Source organism: Erythranthe guttata, chromosome 2, assembly GCF_056151865.1.
Source record: "Erythranthe guttata isolate IM_541 chromosome 2, IM_541, whole genome shotgun sequence".
Classification (NCBI taxonomy): Eukaryota; Viridiplantae; Streptophyta; class Magnoliopsida; order Lamiales; family Phrymaceae; genus Erythranthe; species Erythranthe guttata.
The window spans coordinates 17223791-17237434 of record NC_142534.1 but is presented as its reverse complement, the minus strand read 5'-3'; the positions used below and the strand labels follow the sequence as shown (position 1 = coordinate 17237434).

At 36.3% G+C, this 13644-nt stretch overlaps 4 protein-coding genes across 10 annotated transcripts; 1 reads left to right on the top strand and 3 right to left on the bottom strand.

The window, feature by feature from the left end:
* The first annotated feature begins 12 nt into the window (after positions 1 to 12).
* Positions 13 to 3289, top strand: EMB3127 (Amino acid dehydrogenase family protein). 4 transcript variants are annotated; one of them, XR_016029865.1, is made up of 7 exons: positions 22 to 89; positions 463 to 705; positions 1231 to 1556; positions 2041 to 2277; positions 2390 to 2557; positions 2641 to 2862; positions 2982 to 3289. XR_016029865.1 is itself a non-coding variant. In XM_088814250.1 (6 exons), exons 2-6 carry the CDS (start codon positions 498 to 500, stop codon positions 2809 to 2811), a joined length of 1110 nt encoding a protein of 369 aa, XP_088670376.1. In that variant the 5' UTR covers positions 13 to 89; positions 463 to 497; the 3' UTR covers positions 2812 to 3289. The 4 variants fall into 4 exon arrangements, 2 of the variants coding, with proteins under 2 accessions (XP_088670376.1, XP_012843696.1); XM_088814250.1 differs by having other exon boundaries at positions 13 to 89; positions 2641 to 3289; XR_001173304.2 differs by lacking the exon at positions 22 to 89 and having other exon boundaries at positions 304 to 705.
* On the bottom strand, positions 3221 to 6908 carry LOC105963783 (N-terminal nucleophile aminohydrolases (Ntn hydrolases) superfamily protein). 3 transcript variants are annotated; one of them, XR_016029858.1, is made up of 11 exons: positions 6725 to 6908; positions 6412 to 6462; positions 6049 to 6169; positions 5857 to 5941; positions 5251 to 5332; positions 5013 to 5103; positions 4299 to 4465; positions 3942 to 4105; positions 3700 to 3799; positions 3505 to 3623; positions 3221 to 3406 (listed from the first exon to the last, which is right to left on the bottom strand). XR_016029858.1 is itself a non-coding variant. In XM_012988240.2 (11 exons), the coding sequence occupies exons 1-11, from the start codon at positions 6857 to 6859 to the stop codon at positions 3332 to 3334; spliced, it is 1176 nt and encodes a 391-aa protein (XP_012843694.2). In that variant the 5' UTR covers positions 6860 to 6908; the 3' UTR covers positions 3221 to 3331. The 3 variants fall into 3 exon arrangements, 2 of the variants coding, with proteins under 2 accessions (XP_012843694.2, XP_012843695.2); XM_012988240.2 differs by having other exon boundaries at positions 3505 to 3609; XM_012988241.2 differs by having other exon boundaries at positions 3505 to 3609; positions 4299 to 4462.
* A 525-nt stretch (positions 6909 to 7433) lies between these two features.
* On the bottom strand, positions 7434 to 9564 carry LOC105963774 ((-)-isopiperitenone reductase). The gene is made up of 5 exons (XM_012988228.2): positions 9160 to 9564; positions 8790 to 9036; positions 8503 to 8610; positions 8095 to 8274; positions 7434 to 7969 (listed from the first exon to the last, which is right to left on the bottom strand). Exons 1-5 carry the CDS (start codon positions 9192 to 9194, stop codon positions 7592 to 7594), a joined length of 948 nt encoding a protein of 315 aa, XP_012843682.2. The 5' UTR covers positions 9195 to 9564; the 3' UTR covers positions 7434 to 7591.
* Positions 9565 to 10391: 827 nt separating this feature from the next.
* LOC105963991 ((-)-isopiperitenone reductase) lies at positions 10392 to 12489 on the bottom strand. Of its 2 annotated transcripts, none has more exons than XM_088814254.1 (5): positions 12289 to 12489; positions 11968 to 12217; positions 11677 to 11778; positions 10962 to 11141; positions 10392 to 10874 (listed from the first exon to the last, which is right to left on the bottom strand). In XM_088814254.1, the coding sequence occupies exons 1-5, from the start codon at positions 12327 to 12329 to the stop codon at positions 10497 to 10499; spliced, it is 951 nt and encodes a 316-aa protein (XP_088670380.1). In that variant the 5' UTR covers positions 12330 to 12489; the 3' UTR covers positions 10392 to 10496. The 2 variants fall into 2 exon arrangements, with proteins under 2 accessions (XP_088670380.1, XP_088670382.1); XM_088814256.1 differs by having other exon boundaries at positions 12292 to 12432.
* Positions 12490 to 13644: the final 1155 nt, after the last annotated feature.

The following is a 13644-nucleotide window of genomic DNA, read 5'->3' as shown; positions in this document are numbered from 1 at the left end:
GCTTTGGCTTAGTGGTAACAGGAGCCTCTCCCACAGTGGTGTTTGGTGACGACGGGTTGGGGGTTCGGATCCTTTCGTGTGCGTGCGTTGTAAGGCCACAAGACCAACTTAATAATAAAAAAAAATCATTTTTTTTAAAGTGAAAAATTAATTCTAATACCATTAAAAAATTCAAGAATTTTTTTTTTGGAAATTGAGGTTTGGAATGAATTTTCTTTTGTTTAAAAAATGGAAAACATTTTTATTTATTATTTGCTATTTTGAGATGCTAGTAAACCAACAAGAAGTTCATCATCAAACGGCGTCGTTTGCTTGCAGATTCTTTCTTCGTTCAGTCCCACTAAAATTTAATTCATATGGAAAAAACAAAAATTCTCTAGACTTTTCACTTTTGAGCTTTCCCGGCAGTCCTAAAACCCTAATTCTGTATTCATTTGTTGTATGTGCAAACGAACAATATAGGGCTGAGACTCCGGCTCCAAGCTCTCGGTCCCATAATGGCTACCGCCGCCGTCGCCACCTCATCTGCCGCCACCATTTTCAACTCCGCCGCGGATTGCTGCGCTCGCAGAGTTTTCCTTGTTACGAATCTCCAGGTTCCGACACGGAGCTCTTCCGCCTTTCTGAGAACAAGTAGAACGATCAACTCTCACTCTCGTGCTGCCTCCTCTATCTGTACTTCTTCTTCTTCTTCCGTTGTTAATGGTAAAAACACATCTACCTTCTCGAAAAATACGCATTGATTTCTTCCTTTTTGATAGAATTATTTTTAGTCCTTGATTTCGTTATATGTGGATGATAAGCAAATATATGATGAGCTTTATGCATGTACATTTGGAGGTTGCTGTATGTATCATGAAACGAATTCACCGATTTATAGTTAGTGACAGAATTTTCTCTGAAAAAATCGATCTCGGACTTGGTAGAGGTTGTCGATCTTAAATCCAAATTGAGCATAACAGTAATTTTTACTAGTGTAGCATAACAGTAATTTTTACATGTTTAGGGCTTAATTTTAGATGCGGAAGTAAGCATCTAGATTTTTCATATCGTTTTTTTTCGTTTTGTTTTGTGTGGATGTGGATTGTGGCAGTGATGTTTGCCGACGGGCCTCACTTTCATGGTATTGCATTGTTCACAGTTCTAATTGCACGGAATATGCGATAATATGGTTTTCTGAAACATATATACTTATAACCATTCTTGCTACCCACCGGGAACATTTTGCAGCTGCAATGGCCACCGAGGCTTCTGCAAAGGTTATTGATGGAAAATCAATTGCCAAAGAAATCAGAGAAGAGATAGCTGCTGAAATATCAAGGATGAAAGAGTCTATAGGGATCGTTCCAGGACTGGCTGTTATTCTTGTTGGGGAGAGGAAAGATTCTGCGACTTATGTACGCAACAAAAAGAAAGCCTGTGAATCTGTATGTATCAAGTCATATGAAGTGCACTTGGCTGAAGACTCCACGGAACGAGAAGTTCTCGAGCATATCTCAAGCTTCAATAATGATCCTTCAGTTCATGGTATCCTTGTTCAGTTGCCTCTACCATCTGTAAGCCTCCGAATCTATGTATTATATTTCCTTGTAATTTATTCTAGTGTACGTCGTGAACTATACTGGTTGTAGGATGATCTTTATAAGATGATAATTATCTGAGGCCTCGTTTGGTTGGTAAGATAAGGCATGGACAATTGAATAATTAGGCGTAGTTTGATATTTGGTTAGTGCACTAACTTTTCTGGCCAACCCGCAATTATGGAAAAATAAGCTCTTATCTTGGCTTATCTAGGATTGAGGTTTGGACCTCCTTAGTCCAATTATACAATTCGGTTCTAATAAGATTGCATAATCTTATCTTGCTTAATGTTATGTTGGGAACCAAACGAGGCTTAACGGAATAGATTCTTACTAGAATCCACATATATACTCATATATACATAAGAGTCTAGTAATTTACTCCATTTCTTTGTCCTTCCATTATTTTCCACTTGCGATATATGTCTCTGATTGTCTATAAATAATTTTTTTTTGCCAGCATATGAATGAGCAGAATGTCTTAAATGCGGTTTGTACCGAGAAAGACGTTGATGGATTCAGCCCCCTGAACATTGGTCGCCTAGCCATGAGAGATAGAGAACCACTATTTGTTCCGTGCACGCCCAAAGGGTGTATAGAGTTGTTGCATAGATGTGGCATTACTATCAAGGGAAAGAGGGCTGTCGTAATTGGCAGGAGTAATATAGTTGGAATGCCCGCCGCCCTTCTCTTGCAAGTAATTAATGTTTTTTTTTTAATATTCGTAACTAAACAAAACCAGAAAAACAATTTCTTCAGTTTGACCTCAACTAAACTCTACAATTTTCTTGCTTGTTCTGTTTTGTTAGAGGGAAGATGCCACCGTCACTATAGTCCATTCGAGAACGAAAAATCCAGAGGAGATAACTAGAGAAGCAGATATTGTAATATCGGCAGTTGGCCAGCCAAACATGGTGAGAGGTAGCTGGATCAAGCCTGGTGCCGTTGTCATTGATGTTGGAATCAATCCAGTTGAGGTACGAAAAACCTATTTATTTACTTTCGCTTGTGCTCGATTTTATTTTCTGGTTGCTAATTTTTGTGCATTAAAATATTATAGGATGCCAAAAGCCCTCGAGGGTATCGGCTAGTTGGAGATGTTTGTTACGAGGAAGCTAGCAAGATTGCTTCGGCTATCACCCCTGTTCCTGGGGGAGTTGGGCCTATGACCATTGCTATGCTTCTCTCTAATACTCTCGCTGCAGCAAAGAGAGCCCACAAATTTGAGTGACCTCTTAACAATCGGTGCAGTTTTACTAAAAAGCCTACATAGTGTGATCAGGTAATTTGCCTGGAGCAATTTTTGCCTCTGTTCCAGTGTTGAACGAGTCTCTCTTGTCCGATTCGTTCTATTACAAGTTTATAATAAGTAGTGTCTTAATCCAGTTTTTGATCTGGCAGAGTTATTTGGTGCGAATTAGACCAAAACTAGGGGGATCGTCCCAGCAGGTTTTTCAGAAGCACTCTTTCGGTTTCGTATCTTTTCTAGCTCTCATTTGGAATTGGGAGTTCATCATTTTCATGCTAATAACGTTTCCTGAACAAGAGTCTTCACTGAAATTATCTACTTTTATTTATGCCTTTTCAGAGATAGCACTTGAATTTAAATGTGTTATCTTTTTGTTCATTACGCCTACTTATTTAGAAGCAACTTTTATCCTATCATTTGGTAAGATGGAAACAAGTTCAAAAGCTTCCATCAAAATAAATTATCGGTCATTAGTCTAACATACATCTATAGTTTTTCAACATCAAAAATTAATGCGTGCAGCAAATTGGTCAACTCCGTTTTGGTTTTGCGGTCTTGTGCTCCATAAGATAGACACCTGTTGACAACAACCACAAATGGTAGAAACATAAACCATTAACACCACAGGTACATATAATCCCAATGTATAAATTAGTCAACTGCTGGTGATAATACCTTAGGCCGCTCCATAGAGCTCCCAAAATAACCTACTCCGAAAGACGATGAAGTATAGGCAGCCACAACCTCAACAGCTTTCAGCTTCTCAGAAATGCTGACTCCCTGTTGCAAAACAACTACTCGTGTTTTAACTCTAATAATGCATACGTAAATCTAATTAAATAATGTGATAGGCGCGGCCTGAAATCTCACGGTAGCAGAAGCATCAGCTTCAACAAGTAAAAATCCAGCACTCCTCTCATTGACAGATTGCAATACTCTCAAGCAAGCATTAACCGGACCATCATCGGACCTGTAATAAAGACCAATTCTCTATTCTTCAATTTGCACATAAATAATATTACACGATGCATCTCAAGTTTTTAGTACAACTAACTATAATTTACAAGAATAAAAAACGGCCGACTCTTAAAAGCAAGTTGGTAGAAACTTACAATGCTGAAGATACACAGCATTCACGAGCGGCAAATCCCTTCATTAGATATTCTCCAGCACCACTCACACAACAACCAACATTGAATGGATCTCCAGAAGGGGTTCTTGAGGATGCCCAACAACCACAACCGTACATTGCTGCTAATCCAACACGGCCACTAACCTGCAAAAAAAAAGTAGGAAATGATAAGTATGAATTAATACAGGATCCTCATATTGTATTTGATTATTTAATAATGAAGTGTTTTGGGTTCAAACGGTTAGATTAACACAACAGGAAACGGATTCGTTGGAGGCAAATTTTAGATCACTTGTATTATGTGTGAAGAGTTACGTGAAAATGTCAAAGGGGTCACCTTAAGGGCGATGCCGCCACTTGAGGCTCCAGATGCTATGTGCCCCTTGGAATCAACACAAATTACTCCAACTGTGTCCGCTATGCCATTCTCTTCTAATGTTTTCGGAGGATAAGGCTGAGTCCCACCTTCGTTTAACTTTGGAAGATCACGCGATTGAGTCTCTGCTGGTAAAAAAATGTTGCAAAGTTGGAGATATTGGAAAGTATAAGATAAAATATTACCGTTGCCTTCAGTTTTAAAAATCATAAATAATAGACCCAGTGATCAATAAGGTCCATAAAGGCATTTTAAAGACCCAAAAATAATGCCAAGGAGTACTCGCCATCAGACTCTCGTAATGCACATAATAAGAGATCGCCAGCCGAGTAAATGACATATAAATCCTAACCAACCAAAAAAAGAAGCAAAAAAAGAAGTAAAGCAATATAAACATATTTAGCATCTGGAGATAATTTTCAATAAAATTTGGCTTTCCCAAGGATAAAAACAAAAGATGCTCGACCAATAAGCATGCCATCACTCAGACTGATGTTTTATAGGGCATAACCATGCTGAAAAGTGTCAATGGCTTGTTAAAAGGCCTAGGAAATATTTGCATGACCAACAATCAGAAGTATACATTTTCGACGGAAATAAAATTTCTTGGTAATGTGTAGAACTAGAATATTGGAAATACATGAACAGCGAGGTTTCAAGAACCATGGATGCTACCTGAGGCAGTTGAATTTGTTATAGCTTTGGCGTCATCGAGCATTGTTCTATACCTTCTCCATTGATTTCTAGCCCTTTCAGTCACCAACCACTGCCATAATAACATGAAAACATGAGAAATCCGAACTGAAACAATACATTTTTTGCCTTCAAATATAAAAATCATACAATTCAGAAGCACAAGTGATATCTCGATCGAATGATAAAGTAGTAAAAAGGAAAAACATGAAAACACTACCTCATCAGCCCCTTCTACAATATCATCTGAAGCAACACCCTTGGACTTTGCCCACATGCGCGCCCCTTCACCAACCAAAAACCTAACAAATTCAACTTTTTTTAATTAACATAAGCTGCCAAAAAGTCCAGAAAGCAGTGAATGAATCGTGGGACAACACAAAACATGACGCTTTTTTCACGCAAAAGGTCGAGCTGACTTTCACAAGATAATAAAGTGCTTTATACAAAGGGTGTTGCATGAGGACTCGTGTTGTAAAAAATCCGGTGATGTTTAAAAAAAATTATAATAAGGTAAGCATGCAGCAGTATCGAAATTAGCACATATGAAGCAGAAAACCATGAGAATTGTGCTTATGTATAGCACTATGGAGATTTGAAGTTTAAATTGAATGCTAAGATTCAAATTGAAGAAAGATAGTCACAAGAGACGAAATGATCCTGAACTCTACATGAAAAGAATATAAAATCTCTACATTTCTGAATAACATGAAAGAGCCACCGCAAACAGTTTCTTTCACAAAACTATATCGATGAATCGACATATATGCAGAACAAAGTTAAGCTAGGAAAACATAGACTTCCAGTAAAAGGACGATAACCGTACATAGGGCTGATTCGACCCAAAAGTGATGAACCCGAAATCTGTTCTTTAGCTAGCAAGACAGCAATCTGGATAGCATTTCTAACACCTGGCAACCATTAACTTCACAGGAATGCAAACATATAATGAAAACGAAAGCTAATAGTCCACAAAAACCACCAATTTCGAAGTGAAATACATTTAATGACCGAGTACCTTGCACTGCTCCAACAGCACCAAAAGCTCCAGATTCACCATCCATTACACTAGCATCACATTCCACGTGACCATCCTCCGTCAAATTTGAGCCTCGTCCAGCATTTGTGCAAGGATCATCCTATACAAAAAAACACATATAAATTCACATTCAGAGAGATATTTTAATTTTTTGCTCCATACAGAATTACTGAAGCTGACTACTATTTTCCGTGCTAGAACAGCTAATCGTACTGTTATTACTTATTACACGATATTATAGGCACGGAATCGATTGAAGTGTTGCACATAATTTCCATGAAGTTAACTCATAGTCCGATAACATATACAATCGAAAAAAGGTTAGAGAAATTTGCAGTATACCTCCAACACTTTAATTGCAGCTCCAACAGCATCTACAGAACCACCGGAACCCTAAAAAACAATGATGAACTGGCTAAATCAGAAAGCAAGGCATACTCCGAGTTTGATTTTCAGCATCATTTTAACTTTTGAATTTTTTAATCGTGAAATCGAGCATCAATATCGAAAGGCAGTGTTTCAAACAATGTTTCCGAGCGGAAATTACATTCATCTTAAAATGATCGGCGATTTCGTTTTACTGAATATGAAAAAGCAGTAGACGATTGTGCGCGTGATATATGTATATATGTTAGTGAATGACGGAGAAAAGGACCTTGCGGAGAATAGAAGCGGCCGCGAGGCAGGCGCGTTTCATGGCGGAGCGGAGGGCTTTCTCGTTCGACGGCGCGTGATATCCCGCGCCAACGTGCACGGCGACGAAGAATCTATCGTCTGCTTCGCAAGCCATTCGGAACAATTCGATCTCTCAAGTAAAACCCTTCACCAGTTTTATTAATTAATAGCTTATTAATTTATGGAATTATTTTTATTATTATTTTCAACAACACATTTTTTTCAATTTGTTTACGTATTTATTGAATTTATTCATTGTACGATTAGTTTCATTGTACCATAAACGGAATGTGAACTTAAATAAGAAACAACGGAAGAACGGAATGTGAACTTAAACAAGAAACAATCAATAATTAAATTATGTTTTATTAAATCTGTAAAATACAATATGTATTGTATTATGTAATTTGAAGAATTATTTTTATGCATTATTAATTTATATATTATATGGAGCTTCTTAAATTTTTCGAATGCGTATTATGTTATTATAACCTAGCGAATATTAATTCAGCTTACTGACCTTGAGCCGGGACCGGGAAAAAATATTATTTACATGAGGTCATTAATTTATCGAGCCCTAATTTATTATTGTCTCTCCCTTTCATTACACATCTGAATTCCCAAACACAACTTTGGCTTTATAGACAAAATAATCAAAGAATCAAAAGAGACACTATTCAAAATGAATATAACACAAAAATAATAGGATGCCATTGGCTAAGAATAGTTCATCAAACATAAAAATAAAAAGAAATAAAAATGAAAAAAACACTGCACTTCACTTACACTCACTGTTATTCTCATATCAATCCAAATGGATAACAGTAGAACAATGGAACCATATCCATTAGTAATAAAACACCTCTTTTCGATAAAAGAATAAGCCGGAAGGCCCTCCATCGGGCAGAAGTGCCAGCCTCACCGGACTTTCAGCAGCTTCTTCAGCACTTAGCGGACCAAGATTACATGTAATATCCGTTCGAGCAAAACCAGGACAAACAGAGTTGATGAAGAAACTCGGGTATTTTTTGGCTATACACCTCGTGTATCCATTCAAAGCCGCCTTGGAAACTTTGTATGAAGAAAGTCGAGTTGGCCATTGTTTGGATTCTAGCGTACCCTCTTTGAAGCTGTTGAGGAATTCTTGCACCACCTCGTCTACTTTATCTTCTGTCAAGCTTTCTTCATCACTTAACACCCCTTTCGCCCATTCATTCGACAAAATCTGATCGTATCCATTACAAATGTCATTAGCATATATAAGTACTTCAAGAAAATAGTTTCTTGGTTATGCAAACTGCAATTTTTTTTTTGACATTCTAAACGCTGAAATAACATTATTATTATTACCTTCAGATTTCCCAAAGTGGAGGACACGTTCACGATTCGTGGTGAATCGGATAATTGTAGGAGATGAATGAGCGCTTCGGTTATTCTTTTTGGACCATAGTAGTTCGTATGGACACAATGTTCACCATCCTCGAAAGTCTGGGTAATGGTTCCACTTGATTTGAACTCAACTTCTTCTGACTGCATCATCAATTCGTAAATAAATCAGCTTCCTACTCAAATTCATAGGATATATACAAAGATATAAAAACCCCGTTTATGAAAAGGACTACATGAAAATAATCCAAATATGGCTGATTCTACACAGCTCGTAATCTGTTTCGAAAAGTTTTTGCAAACACCACCTAGTGTAAAATTAAGTTAGCAACGTGCATTTGTTTGGACTATATATGTAAAGAGGAAACAAACCGTTCCACCAGCAGCTTCATACAACACAGAGGCGTCTCTCTCGATAACCTCTTGGAGAATCGAAACATCTCCTTCCAACTTTATTCCAAAAACACCGGCATTGTTCACCTGCATAATCCCAAATCCCTTCTCCCTTAGCAACGATATAAGTGAACGTATATACTTAGCAACAACAGCACAAGAATTCACAACCTTAGAAACTCGTTTTTTATTACTTTGCTAGAATAATTTCAAACTAATTCCAAATCAAGAATTCACAAACCATATTAAGCCTTGATCATTCTTACCAAAATATCGAGCCTTCCGAATTTCGTCTGTACAAACTCAACAACTGCAGCTACGCTAGAAGGTTCCAGAACATCGAGTTGATGAAAAACTATATTATCCGAAAAACCATACTCTTTTAGCCTTTCTTGAGCTTCAATCCCTCTCTTCTCACTCCTAGCTGTTAACAACACCGTGATTCCTTCGGAAGCTAACTGCCTACATATCTCGAATCCGATTCCTTTATTCCCTCCCGTAACCAATGCATACCTGGCAAATAAAAATAAAAATTAAATACATAAAAAATCGAACCCATTTTTTTTTTTTAAGATAACTGAAGATTAAAGATGTGAGTGACTATATAAAATCTATAACAATTTCACAAGTTACAACCTCTGTGTTGCAGGTTTGTGAATTGACTGTGCCATTGTTGGAAACAGATCAGAGAGACGAAAAAAAGCAACACACGATTTAAGATCTGTACTGACAATTAAATATATATTGACAACTTGTTTCTACAGATCTTGAAAAATTTGTACTAACTCTGTCAATTTTTTTTTTCTATGCACACCAATTAAATACTTGTCTCTCTCTTTGGAAAGTGACTTGCTATTTCCGATGGAATCGAGGAAACAAACGATCGAATACCGCTGGTCACAGTTTCAATTAAAGATTTATCCTTTGTCTTATAAATTTCCTGTGTAAATATATTATAATATTCAACACGAGGAATTGGAAATTTCTGAGAAATTTCTTCTGATACATTTCAGACTATGCAAACATTATAATATTCAGCACGAGGAATTAATTAATAAAAAAAAAACACGAGGAATAGGAATTTTCTGAGAAATTTCTTCTGATAAATTTCAGACTATGTAAACATTATAATATTCAACACGAGGAATTAATTAGTAAAAAAAAAAACACGAGGAATAGGAATTTTCTGAGAAATTTATTTACTGATAAAATTCAGACTGTAAATATTATAATATTCAACGAGGAATCGGAATTACACGAAACGAAAAATAAAATAAAATAAAATAAAAATCGTCTGTTTCTGCGTGTAATTTAGTGTGTGTTTTTCATGGAATTGATCTAATAAGAAACTCACTGACCTGTTCGCCAATGAGAGATCGGCTCCATTTCTATCGAACTCTGTGCTCAAACTGAAACAGACAACTCACTCAACACACAGTATGATAAATGAAGTGAGGTAAAAAAATCAAATTGACTGTGAGAGAGAGAATACAAATACGGTTTGACCCGGTTCGTATTCGAGACTCGTAAAATCAAATATCGGTTATGGGCTGCCCCGTTTTCAGCTGGGAATTAAATTTTAATTTATGTTTGGGCCACAATATAATTGGGTCTGCTGAGTGATTTTTATTTTTTTATTTTTTTTCGGTGTCAAGTTTAGAGAGTTTATTTTAGTTTAACCTTAAGTTAATTACTTTCCAGAATAACAAATTATTTAAGTGCATAGTTGGTAAAATTTGATGATAATTACTTATGTAATATTTTAATTTTAATCTTAAATGTTTTTTTTTTATTTGGATATAAAATAAAATTTTAAAAAATAAAATAAAAAACCTTTTCTTTTATTATAAAATAATAGTAAATAAAAATTTAAACTATAAAGTTTTACTAAAAAACACTTTCAAACTACATCACACATTTTTCTCGGATCATAATAAAAATGAATCAACAGTACAACAATGGATTCATATCCATTAGAAACTCGAAACCTCCTTCCGAGAAAAGAAGATTCCGGAAGGCCCGCCATCCGGCACAAGTGCCAGCTCCACCGCACTCTCAGCAGCTTCTTCGGCGCTTAACGGACCAAAATTGCACGTAATATCAGTTCTAGCAAAGCCAGGACAAACAGAGTTGATACGGAAACTCGGGTACTTCTTAGCTATACACCTCGTGTATGCATTCAAAGCCGCCTTCGAAACTTTGTACGACGAAAGTTGAGTTGGCCATCGATTGTATTCGAGTGTACCCTCTTTGAAATTTTTAAGATATTCTTGCACTACCTCATCCACTTTGTCTTCCGTCAAACTTTCTTCATCGCTAAGCACTCTTTTCGCCCATTCGTTCGACAAAAGCTGATCATTCATCATCCACGAGAAAACACCGTTTCAATTGTTTTTTTTTTTCAAGGTTGTAAAAAGCCGAAATAACATTATTATTACCTTTAAATTTCCCAACATGGAGGACACATTCACAATTCGCGGTGAATCGGATAATTGCAAGAGAGGTATAAGTGCTTCGGTTATTCTTTTCGCACCGTAGTAATTCGTGTGGACGCATACTTCACCATTCTCGAAAGTCTGGATAACCGTTCGGCTTGCTTTTAGCTCGACTTCATTTGGCTGCATCATCAATTAGGTAAGGGTAAATTACAACCACTCCCTGAGGTATGGTCAAATTATAAAAAAAAACCCTCTTGTTTGGGTAATTACAACCACCCCTCAATTATAAATTTTCTTACACGTCCATCCTTGCGGTTTCAAATTTAGAGGAATCTTTTGGATTATATGGAATATTCTCAATTTCGTACCCGTTTTATCCCATTCGAGCTCCACATTTGAAGCAAGATGATCATAAAATGTGTTTTTTGGCTTGTATATATCAGATTGTGGTGCATCAGAAACTGTATTTTTGCACAAACGAGTACAAACTAGAGAACATTCCAAAAAATCTAGATGATTATGTTGAATCTGACACCATAAGGGTGAAGGTGTAAGAAAATTCATAATTGATGGTAGATGTAATTATCCAAGCAAAATGGAGTTTTTTGTAATTTGATCATACCTCAGGGGTGGTTGTAATTTACCCATTTGGTAAAGAAATCAGTTTCCTACTAAAGCTATATTTGCAAACACTTATGTAAAAGAGGAAACTAACCGTTCCACGAGCAAATATCGAAGCTATCTCTCCCTCGATAACGTCTTGGAGAATCGAAACATCCCCCTCCAACTCTATTCCCGAAACACCTGCATTGTTCACCTGCATAACCCCGAATTGCCTTGCCTTAGAAAAGGCGTAACGGACGCATATATGTACGTAGCAACAATTGCACAAGAAATCCATCCTTACAAACTACTACCAAAGATTCGCGTCAATACGAGAATCTTCAGGACCAGAGATGCCGAATCACGAATTTCATCCTTTCAAACTACTACCAAAGATTCTTACCAAAATATCGAGCCTTCCGAAATTTGTCCGTACGAACTCAACAACTGCAGCTATGCTAGTGGGGTCCACAGCATCAAGTTGATGAAAAAACACCTTATCAGAAAGGCCATATTCCTTAATAAGCTTTTCTTGAGCTTCAATACCTCTCTTCTCACTCCTAGCTGTTAACAACACCGTGATTCCTTTGCAGGCTAACTGCCGACATATCTCGAATCCGATTCCTTTATTCCCTCCGGTGACCAATGCACACCTGGCAGATAAATTAAAAATAAAAAATAATATAATTGAACATTAAAGATGTGATTATAGAAAAGCTATCACAACCTCTGTGTTGCAGGGTGGTTGAGAATTGTTTGTGCCATTGTTTGGTTTCTTTGAGTAGACAATTAAAACCTCAAAATCTTCTAACAGTTGTAGTGCTTGGGTTATCTTATTTCATAATGTGTGGACGGTGGATGATCTTTATGACCAAATTTTCCATCTTATAATCAATGGTTGCCAAACCATATTAAACACGTTTGTAAGAAAAAGAGTTAGGCATCTGGGACCAGTATGATAAATGAACATACTGCCGTTTACGTCTCTCGTATGGATTACAAGTTATTATATAAGAGTGTAGGTTTACTTAGTACACCTATGTGCAGTGGCGAGTCCATGAATGTGATACAAGGTGGGTTTAAATTTTCGGGGTACAGGGGCAGCGCCCCCCAAAAAAAAAGGATTTTTTTGTGACAAAATAAAAAAAAAAAGAAAATAAAAAGAAGAAAAAAAAAAAAAAATATATATATATATATATATATATATATATATATATATATATATATATATATATATATATATATAAATTGTTTTTTTGCATTAGTCTGAATTTTGGATGAGGTAATTAATAATAATTGAGTGGGTTTAATAAATATATAGGTATAATATAGAGAATTTTGTAATTTAAGAGTGGACTCACCCCTGAATATATGGTTCATTGCGTGATCCTTAATTTCAAAAAAAAAAAAACACTAAATGGAAGTGGTTGGCTGCGGGTTTCCTTAATTTTATGACTACATTTTTCCACCCACCAATCAATTATTGTCCTTGTTTAGATGGAAATTTCCCGTAGGCTAAACTAAATTAAATACGTTTGCACAAAAAAGTTAGGTGTTCACATGGAATCAACTAATCACGCATGTTATTATACGAGAGTATAGTGCACGTATATGATTTAGTTGACTGCAAGTTCCTAAAAAAAAAAGCAAAACTAATCACGCAAGTGAACACACAACTAAAACATGCGCCCACGCGCGCGCACACACAAAACATGTATGATAAATGAACCAACAAGCCATTATCACCTGTGTGTGAGCGATGAGAGAGAAACAGAGGGAATGTAACGGTTCGACCCGATTCGTAAATATGTAATACGGGTTGGCGGGTTGCCCATATTTGGGTTGGGCTGCACATCTCAATGAATATTGGGCTTGTCGACCACAAGATAATTGGGCCTCCCTGGCTGTTATTCTTAAATTAGTCTTGCATGATTTCAGAAAAAAAAAATTAAAATATTTTTGGAAATTAAAATCGAATTATAAATCAAAATAAAATCAAAATTGGAACTTTCAGAATTAGGAATTCAAAAATCCAAAATAAAATATATTTGGATTTGAATCGGCAAAATTCAAAATTTTA

Coding starts and splice junctions, on each gene's coding strand:
- LOC105963783 (XM_012988240.2), bottom strand. CDS start 6,859: ATGGCTTGCGAAGCAGACGATAGATTCTTCGTCGCCGTGCACGTTGGC. Junction 6,170..6,411: donor CTGCAATTAAAGTGTTGGAG/GTATACTGCAAA, acceptor TTTTTTGTATAG/GATGATCCTTGCACAAATGC. Junction 5,942..6,048: donor TGCTGTTGGAGCAGTGCAAG/GTACTCGGTCAT, acceptor AATGGTTGCCAG/GTGTTAGAAATGCTATCCAG.
- EMB3127 (XM_088814250.1), top strand. CDS start 498: ATGGCTACCGCCGCCGTCGCCACCTCATCTGCCGCCACCATTTTCAAC. Junction 1,557..2,040: donor TTCAGTTGCCTCTACCATCT/GTAAGCCTCCGA, acceptor TTTTTTTGCCAG/CATATGAATGAGCAGAATGT. Junction 2,278..2,389: donor CCGCCGCCCTTCTCTTGCAA/GTAATTAATGTT, acceptor CTGTTTTGTTAG/AGGGAAGATGCCACCGTCAC.
- LOC105963991 (XM_088814254.1), bottom strand. CDS start 12,329: ATGGCACAAACAATTCTCAACCACCCTGCAACACAGAGGTT. Junction 12,218..12,288: donor CACCCTGCAACACAGAGGTT/GTGATAGCTTTT, acceptor TTTATCTGCCAG/GTGTGCATTGGTCACCGGAG. Junction 10,875..10,961: donor CCATGTTGGGAAATTTAAAG/GTAATAATAATG, acceptor ATGAATGATCAG/CTTTTGTCGAACGAATGGGC.
- LOC105963774 (XM_012988228.2), bottom strand. CDS start 9,194: ATGGCACAGTCAATTCACAAACCTGCAACACAGAG. Junction 9,037..9,159: donor CACAAACCTGCAACACAGAG/GTTGTAACTTGT, acceptor TTTATTTGCCAG/GTATGCATTGGTTACGGGAG. Junction 8,611..8,789: donor TCGGAAGGCTCGATATTTTG/GTAAGAATGATC, acceptor GGGATTATGCAG/GTGAACAATGCCGGTGTTTT.